The 9,823-nt window shown below is 35.3% G+C and overlaps 1 protein-coding gene across 1 annotated transcript; it reads left to right on the top strand.

Annotated features, from left to right (window-relative positions):
• Positions 1 to 647: 647 nt before the first annotated feature.
• On the top strand, positions 648 to 9,409 carry LOC145814832 (uncharacterized). Its single transcript, XM_082911816.1, has 4 exons — positions 648 to 1,078; positions 1,169 to 1,251; positions 8,883 to 8,938; positions 9,077 to 9,409. Exons 1-4 carry the CDS (start codon positions 907 to 909, stop codon positions 9,153 to 9,155), a joined length of 390 nt encoding a protein of 129 aa, XP_082767942.1. The 5' UTR covers positions 648 to 906; the 3' UTR covers positions 9,156 to 9,409.
• Positions 9,410 to 9,823: the final 414 nt, after the last annotated feature.

Raw genomic sequence — 9,823 nt, forward strand, 5'->3', positions numbered from 1 at the left:
CTTACCGATATCCGATCAACGTGATTTTTTATAGGCATGTAGTACTCAACGAGTTTTACACATTGACGGTTCAGATTATTAAAACGAGACCCGTGATGGGCCCCTACGGGCCGAATAGCACCGTGCTATTTGTACACCTAAAACCATGCAATTTTTCCAAAAAATCACCTCCGCCTGTTGTACTGCAGAGTTGTCTAAAATGTTATTATGTGTTAAATTAATTTTTTTAATATTTGTTTTTGGTGAATAGTGATAAATTTTAATTTTTTTTTTTTTTTTTTGTAACTTTTTGACTTTTTTCTTTTTTTAAAAATTCCAAACCAAACCTCAATCACATCATTTTTTATTTTTCTAAACATATTTTCATAAAAAATTAATAAATTAACTAAAATAACTTACTTCTAAACATTACATTGCTTAAGTATTAAAATATATTTTATTTTATTTTATCGAATAATTTATCTAAACATATTTTCATAAAAAATTAATAAATTAACTAAAATAACTTACTTCTAAACCTTACATTGCTTAAGTATTAAAATATATTTTATTTTATTTCATCGAATAATTTAAAAGAAAATGTTTGAGGGTTACAATTTTTATGGTCATAACGGCTTAAAACCGCTAAAACGATCGTTTTTGCATGTTTTGCACCCAAAATGACGTCATTTTAACAGTTTTGAGCCATTGTGGCCACAAAAATTGTGACCCTCTAACATTTTTGTAATTTAAATTATAATTTATTCGGCTACAATGATAAAAAAGATTTTGTAAGGAACCTTCTGAAAGCTTCGTTGTTAAGTAAAGTCCCCAAAACTGAGAGAAGAAAGCACAGCAGCAGCAAAGAAGAAGAAGAATAAGAAGAAGACGACTCAGTGAGAGCAAACAGCGAAGAGAAAGAAGAAAATGGCGTTGCAATGGATGATACTGATGTACGTGGTGGCTGCCGAGGCTGCGATTGCGATTCTTCTAACCATACCTTCTCCAAAGCTCGTCAAGTCTCGCCTCGTCTCTCTCATCTCTCTCATCCTCCAACCTTCCTTGTTCATCGTCCCCTTCTCTGCTTTCCAGCTCCTAGGTCTTTCTCTCTTTCCTATGCTGTAATTTTCACTTCTTCCAATGTTTTCTTTTCTACTTTCCATTTTAAATTAGGGTTTTTATATTTTAGATATCTATTGGAAGAACGAGCACCGATTGATGTGCAGCGGCGAGAGCTGCACCGCTTCTGAAAGAGATCGCTACGAGAAATCGGTACACTGTTCTTTTTAGTTTCTTTGATTGATTTTGATTCATTAATTAACTGGAACAGAATCGTTACAATTTTGATCTCAAAATCTTGCAGTATCGACATTTTTTTTAATTAATTGTGTTATTATTGGGTTATCTTCATTATGTCATTTGCTAATATAATAAACCAAACCAAACCAAGCCTAGCCTTGAGTCTATTTATCCTTCTTCTCCACGCTACCCTATCAAAGGCCATTTCGTTAGTCAAATTAAGTAGATCTATATCTCTATTTACAAGGTTAGTCAAATGGGGTCGGCTATTGAATGTGACCAAACCATATCAATCGATTCTCTCTCAACTAATCTTCTATCGATGCTACTCCTACCTATTCCCGAATACACTCATTCATAATTTTGTCTTGTCTTGTCTGGTCTTGCCACACATCCACCTTAGCATCCTCATCTCAGCCGTACTCATCTTATTTACATGTTGTTTCTTGGTTGTCCAGCACTTCGTCTCATACAATATCGCCGGTCTAATAGCCATTCTATAGAACATACCTTTTAATCTAGTGGGTATTCGTTTATCGCACAGTAATCTAGACGCACTTCTCCACTTACACCATCCCGCCTTAATTCTGTGGGCCACATCCGTATCAATCTCCCCCGTTGTTGTGATAATCGATCCTAAATAACGAAAATGTTCACTCTAAGGCAGTTCTTGGTTCTCAATCTTTACTTCTCCTCTGTTTTTATTGTTACTGTTACTAAATTTACACTCTATGTACTTTGTCTTAGTTCTGCTTATCCGGAATCCTTTCAATTCAAGTGCTTTTCTCCAAATCTCCAACTTTGTGTTAACTCCTTCTCTAGTCTCATCCACTAGCATGATATCGTCTACAAAAAGCATACACCATGGCACGTCATCCTGAATATTTCTCGTCAACTCATCCATAACTAAAGCAAAAAGATAAGGGCTTAAGATAGATTCTTGGTGTAACCCAACAGTGATAGGAAATTCATTTGTCTCTCCAGCAGACGATCTAATAATGGTCACCACCCCTTCATATATGCCTCTAATCACATTAATGTAATATTTTGTCACCCCTTTCTTCTCTAACACCCACCATATTATATCTCGGGGCACTCTATCATATGCTTTCTCAAGGTCGATAATCACCATATAAATGTCTCTTTTCTTTTTTCTATATTTTTCTATTACTCTCCTCAAAAGATAAATCGCTTCCATTGTTGACTTGCCAAGCATAAACCCAAATTGATTCTCTGACACCTCTTTTACATCTCGCAATCGGCGTTCTATCACCCTCTCCCACACTTTCATTATATGACACATTAGCTTGATTCTTTTATGGTTGTTGCAATTCTGGACATCTCTTTTATTTTTATATATTGGCACTAAAATACTCTTCCTCCACTCATTTGACATGTTCCTAGTCAACAAAATTTTGCTAAACAATCTAGTCAACCAAGCAACCTCCTTTTTACCCAAGCACTTCCAAGCTTCAATAGGGATACCATTGAGTCCTAAAGCCTTATTTGATTTCATCTTCGTAAGTGCAATCTCCACTTCAAAGTTCCTAATCCTGCGATAAAACCTATAGTTTTGGTTTATCGTATTGCTGGCCATTGCTTCCCCTATTGTCGTACCTCCATATTCTTCATTTAATAGTTTCTCAAAATAGTTTTTCCATCTTTCCTTAATCTCTTCATCCTTCACCAATACCTTAGAATCATCATTCTTGATGCACTTAACTTGATTAAAATCTCTTGTTTTCCTCTATCGTATCTTAGCAAGTTTGTATACTCTCTTCTCTCCCTCTTTACTATCGAGTCTAGTGTATAGGTCATCATAAACTTTCAACTTCGCCTCTCACTACTTTTTTGACCTCCTTATTAGCCAATCTATAGCTCTTAAAGTTTTTCTCAGTTCTATCCTTCTGTCACTTTTTAAAGCGCTCTTTTTTTGTCTTAACTACTGCTTGAACCTCTTTCCTCACCACCAAGTTTCCCTAGAGGTGGGTCCCGTCCCTTTCGACTCTCCAAACACTTCCATTGAGATTCTCCTCATACAATTGACCATCAAGTTCTACATAGTGTTATCATTATCTTGCAAGTCCCAAGTACCTTCTTTATCCATTCTATTCTTAAATATTTTTAGTTTATTTCCTTTTAGGTCCCACCATCTCGTCCACCATCTTGTCCTACGACGCCCACCATCATTCCTAGCTTGGTATTGCCCTCTAAAACATAAATCTAGTACCAAAATCCTATGTTGAGAGGGCAGGCTCTCTTCAGGAATCACCTTACAATCATTGCATTTTAGTCTGTCCACTTTTCTCACTAAGAAGTAATCTATCTGGCTTTTAAGTGACCCACCCTTAAAAGTTATCAAATGTTCCTCTCTCTTCTTGTACATAGTATTGGCCACCACCAGGTCAGAAGCCAACACAAAATCTAAGATACTCTCTCCAGCCTCATTTCTGTCACCAAAATCGTATCCACCATGCAGCCTTTCATAGCCTAGTTTATCTATGCCTACATGGCCATTAAAATCTCCACCTATAATCAAATTCTCTCCTGCAGGTATTTCCTGTAAGATCTCATCCATTTACTCTCAAAAATTCCTCTTAGTCTGATCATCTAATCCTACTTGAGGGGCATATGCACTAATAACGTTCACTATATTCCCTCCAATAACTAGTTTAACTAACATAATCCTATCTCCTTTCCTAGTGACCGCCACTACACTCTCCACCAGACCCTTGACAATTATGATTCCTATCCTATTCCTGCGTCTGTCCTTACCACTATAGTACAGTTTAAAACTGGTATCCTCAATTTCCTTAGCTTTCTCATCCGTCCATTTAGTTTATTGTACGCAAACTATACTAACTCTCCTCCTAATCATAACATCTACCAATTCCATCGTCTTACCAGTTAAGGTTCCTATATTCTAAGTGGCTACCCTAAACTTGTATTCTTGAACTAGCTTCTTTACCCGCGCTTGTCCAGGAAAACACGGGAACCTTTGCCCATTTTTCACCACACCCAGACGTCGATGCAGGGCCCCTTGCTAACTTTTCGAAACACCCAGAGGCAGGCGCAACGCGTTACTTGAGGGTAACGACCTATCATTTAAACGATTCTAAGTAGGATTCATTTTCATAAGAGATTCGAACGACTTTTTTTATGTGTTGGCTGTTGGCTACTTAACACACAACCCTCCTCCTTAACCCGGGCTTGGGACCGGCGGAGTTGTTAATAACCCCGGCGGAGTTATTTGCTAATAATATAATAATAAATTAAAAAAAAAAAAAAGTAAGATCAAAGTGGCTTGGAATTGTCAGGTGGGTCTATGTGAACAATTTAGATGTTTTATCAATTGTGAAAATATTCTTTTATTTTTATTTTTGAGGTACTGATGGCATTGAATGGGCGAGAGCAAATACATGGATTGATTGGTTGATACTGTTGAGGGCTTACATTAGTCAGTTGGATATTTGTTCTTTATGTCTTGTAATCAGACTTTCATTGAATTATTCATTGGTGGTTATTGAACACTGTTCATGGTCCTTGTTATTGGAGGTTTGAGTGAAACTTTAGGGGTGATCTTAGGACTTGCTCTGTATCTTTCAATTGGACCTCATGCATAGGTTTTAGTTTTTTTTTTCTTTGGATGAGCAAGAATTATATGGTTATCATCATTTGAATGTTGACATAGAATGAGAAAACAAATCTCACTCATCCTTATTTCACTTGCTTTGTTCAACTGTTGCCTACTGAGTGGTGAGTAGCCTTATAAATAAAGGTATTTTTGAAATATAGAAATTCATGGGATTTAGTGGACTAATTTTTTTTGCTTAGGACCTGATGATATATATATATTTGGGTGGTAGACTTCAAATTTGTTGTTGTAGTTCTGCCTGATGCCTCGGACATGCGTTTGACATGGCACATGTATGCCAATTTATTATTATTATTATTTTATGGTCTTGTTGGACATGTTAGGAACACATCATGGATATGCACGTCCTACCTTCTGATATATGCCCTAGGACACATTTGATTTGTGTATTTATTTTTTGTGGATGATCTATTCATTATTAAATTAATAAAATTTGACATTTGTGATGTACTAATTTATGGTTGACAACTTTATGTTTGTTTAAATTAACTTTAGAGTTCGTTTTTGGCGTGACAGGTGATGTATATTAATTTATGGTCATAAAAAATGAATTCTAAAGTTAATTTAAACTTTATGTTCATCGCTACTTTTAGTTTTTCTAAAGTTATATTCTTTATTTTTTATGATAAAAAAAAAAAATCATATTCCATGTTTTTATAATCCTACTTAATTTAAACGCTTCATATTGTGTTATTCATATGCTAGAATATTTTATATGTTTCATCAGTTGTGAAGTGCTTTCTTCTTTATGATAGGCAAGAATTAAATGGTTAACAATAGAGTATTAATCGTATTTGAAGAGCAAGAGCAAATACTTGGATTAATGTGTTTATACTATTGTCTGCTCATATTAGTCAGTTGGCTAACTTTCTCTTTATGTAAAGTTTAGGCAACTAGGTCTGGTCCTTATAATTAAGTTGGAGGGAAGCTCTTAGAGGTGATCTTAGGATTGGTTTTGTCGTTTGTGTTAGATTTACTGTCTAGGTAAGTAATCTGAATCTGAATCTGAATCTGAATCTGAATCTAAATGCAAGATGAATTAGCGTTAATAATAATTCTTATTCTGATATTCTTTTAGTTTTAACCTGTGGACATGTCCTTGACAGGCTGAAGAGCTGTTAAGCAATATTGGTGTCTTAATGTGTGTTCAATGTGGTCATGACTTAATGTCAAAATATTTGCAACTGACCAGCCATAGTTTGATAATTGATCTTAGTTTTAAAAGGAAGATGAGAATGAGGATGGGATAAGTGGTGCCCCGTCTTATATCCTTATGATGTTAAACAAGAGATTATTTTGTAATATTTTTTCCTGTTTGACAATGATAAAATTGAATTTTTTTTCTCACCCTTTCTTTCATGATGTGAGCTCTTTAAACCCTATGATAGATTTGGCTGAAATGAAAAGAAAAACATACATATGTATGAATTGAACTTTTTCTTCAGTCGTCAGGGCTTTTGGAAAATTCTAATTTTTAATCTCTTATGCGGGGATGAGTATCCTAGTCCCTTTATATCTTTTTCTTATAATCAATTTACTCAATTTTTTATATAGCATTCCTGTAGAAGCATTTAGTACAAGAAGTTAGTCTGAGGGGTCTATATTTATTTCAACTCTAATTGATTGTTTGACTTGAGCTAGTTATAAAAATATTTACCAATGAAAACTTTGTTCCTTCTCGTAATTAAGTCTATAAATGCCCAATCTTATGTGTCTTCTCAACTATATATCAGATGGGTAATCATTTTACATTCATTTTGCTTAATCAAGACCCATGAAATTAAGAGCTGGAAATGAATACCAAGATTTATAATGGTTTGTCTGTGCCTACATCCACCCCCAGCCTCCCTTGTTGAAGTTTCTCCACTAACACAAAACAAGTTTTCACTTGGACCTGCCCTCAGCCTCGACGACAACATACACAAATACAAATATAGGTGTTCTTGGCTCACCTAAAATGACACACACCAAAAACACAAGCTCATGTGTCTTCCAGTTGGTTGACCAAACTTGTACCTTGATCAACCACAATGACCACATTGGTCTATCAAACTTTAACGTTGGTCGACCAAACTAGTGTCTGGAACTCTTTGGACTGCCTACTTGGTTGAGCACACATAAATGCTGGTTGATCAAGCTGTGGGTTGGGAAATTACCTACTCTCAAGACCAGACTTTAGTCAACTAACACAACTTAGGATTTTTTTTGGCTTTCCCTTGGTTGTCTTGGTCCATGTCTTGCTGAAATCCCTCGTGATGTTTGTTAAGCTCTTCCATGATCATTTCCAATGTGCTCCTCATGTTAGTGGTTTGGGATTTTTTTAAGGTTGCACATATAGGTCATGAAATTGTTAACCTATGCCATCTCTATCACTAAAAAGTATCATGTAGGTTGTAACAGAATACTGTTATTATAACACAACTTTGTAGACTTTTCATATTATGAGATTGTGAAATTTGTCATTTTACTCATTTTGTTATAATCAAAAACCAGCCTTGATAGTTGACATCTGCTTTAGATTTCTTGCTTTTTATATTATTCATTTCACTAGTAGTCTTTAATTATTTCAAGTGGGTACCTGCACTGCCCACCTCAGGACGGAAAAACCCCTTGCCAAGTCTACTGGATGGGTGGCTGAAGTGCAGAACAAGGACTAGAGCTCAGTGGGGCATATACTAGTTAGACTTCTCCACTGCAAGCAGACCTTTTTTCTTATATGGCATGATAGAAAATTTGCTTTCTACCATATCCTGTGAGACCTTCAAGATTTATGTGAATGGCTGTGAACTCATCAGAAAAGTGTTCTCTTAAGTAAATCTGATTCTAAAGACAGCTTTATGTTGAAGAGGTTAATTTGACCCATAAATACAACATAACTACAGAGCTTTTTGCAATCCCTCAAAGCAGAATTTCTTGTTCTCTCTTCAGTGTGGGACAAGGAAGCGACTGTTCCTATATAAATGTTCCCATACTAGTTATTATTGATTTAATTGTGCCTATTAAAGTGGTCCTAATTGGATCAACAAATTGGGATGCAGTCGTATGTATCGTAATCATTGGTGCAAATTGGGATGGCATGGCCATATATACTGGTCATATCCTGAGCTTTAGCCTGGGCACTACAGGAAACCATATCCATCTCTACCCAGTTTTTGAGTGTCCCATCCTCGTTCCAACCCCCAAATAGGAGATGAATGATTTGGTTTATGAGTTAAATTAAATCCATTGCCATTGTTATGTGGAATTATTTGTTGCCCTCACCTTTGATGCATCATTATCTAAGACAGGCATATCTTTCATGAAACATCTCTCAGATTTATTTTATTCAGTCTTTCCAAATATTTGAAGGTCCTCTATGCTTTCATTCATCTGTGTCTCTTCAATTTTCTTTGTAGTTATAGTCATTGAAAATAGAAATGCTCTCTCTGTGTCTCTCATTATTGTCTGTATTCTCTACATCCCACAAAAGTAACTAACATTTAACAGATGATGAGAATCATGGAAGCAACATTCTAAAGCTTTCTCGGAAACCAACACAACCTTGTTGAATATCAATGTAGAAACTTTCCAAGAGAAATATCTTGGTGACAAGCCAGTAAAGGATTAACTTGCTAAATTTCAAGTTGCTTTTCTGGATTTGATCAGTGAACTTCCTTTTACCCTATTTTTCTAGTTAACCAGCATGTTTCATCCTAAACTGTAATTCTGGCTTGCTTGCAAGCCTTCTCAAGCCAAGGCAGGAGGTGGTTGAGTGCTAAACTTCTGATTTGTTGAAGTTTTGATTGGCCCCATCTCTAGCAGGCTGTTTGAATGACAAGCATCTCTTTCTCTACTTATAATTAAAAAATAAAAATAACTCTCTCGCTCTCTCTCTCTCTCTCTGACGTTTTAAATGTTGTGGTGAGTGTTTAATTTATAATTAAGCCGATCATTTTGGTGTGCTGTGCAGATCTACAAAGCTCAAAGGAATGTTATTCTGTGTGCTGCATCATGCCTTCTCTATTGGTATACATCTGGCTGAAAGGCCCATCTTTCAAACTTATCTTCTGGGATTTTTATTTTAGTTTGCAATTCATATTCTATACCGCTTAAAGATATATATATATATATATATATTTTTTGAATGTGGGTCCATTGATGCAGGTGTGTCTACCGCATTTGCAAGTATTACAAGGAGATTCAAAGTTTGGAAGAAGTGGAGAAGAGGTACAAGGATCAGTAGTAGCTTTCCTTGCCCCTTTCCTCCTTCTGCTGAAACATGTGGAGATATTACTCTCGTGTCTTGTAATCAGATGACAATACCTCTAGAAAATTATGCCAATTTCTACCATCTGTTATGTTCATGTGGCTTGCTTTTACAATGCTTCTTAATCAACATTTGCATTATTATCTAATATCTTTTGCAAGAGACCAGAAAATGAATCAGAATGTAGTTGGTTTTAAAAGGAATAATGTTATAAACAGTACCTTGGATTACTCTTTTTTTGCTTTCAATCGCTATTTTTTCCATTGCTGAGTTGATGTTTGCTTGTGGCTCGTGCCAATCTGGTTTATTTTTTTATTTTTTATGAATGATCTATGCACAAGAACTGACTAAATAAACAATTTTATTAATCGAAATGAAATTTGTGATGAATTTGTAAAATCACTGGTGTAATTGCACCGGCTGAAAACAAGTAAAATTATATTCGAACTTGGTTTGTTTATATAAAATGTCAATTTCGAACGAGTTTTTAACTGAACACGAGTTGAATTCAAGTAACTTGATTTTATATAGTGTGTATAAATTTATTGAGCCAAGAATTAAGTTGTTCAAGTTTGACTTAAGAATTTAACAAGTTTAAAATTGCATTTAAACTTGATTTGTTTATATAACGAGTCAATTGGAGT

This window comes from Camellia sinensis, unplaced genomic scaffold, assembly GCF_055761805.1.
Source record: "Camellia sinensis isolate YWXY unplaced genomic scaffold, ASM5576180v1 Unanchor13, whole genome shotgun sequence".
NCBI lineage: Eukaryota > Viridiplantae > Streptophyta > Magnoliopsida > Ericales > Theaceae > Camellia > Camellia sinensis.

Coding starts and splice junctions, on each gene's coding strand:
- LOC145814832 (XM_082911816.1), top strand. CDS start 907: ATGGCGTTGCAATGGATGATACTGATGTACGTGGTGGCTGCCGAGGCT. Junction 1,252..8,882: donor GAGATCGCTACGAGAAATCG/GTACACTGTTCT, acceptor TGTGCTGTGCAG/ATCTACAAAGCTCAAAGGAA. Junction 8,939..9,076: donor GCATCATGCCTTCTCTATTG/GTATACATCTGG, acceptor CCATTGATGCAG/GTGTGTCTACCGCATTTGCA.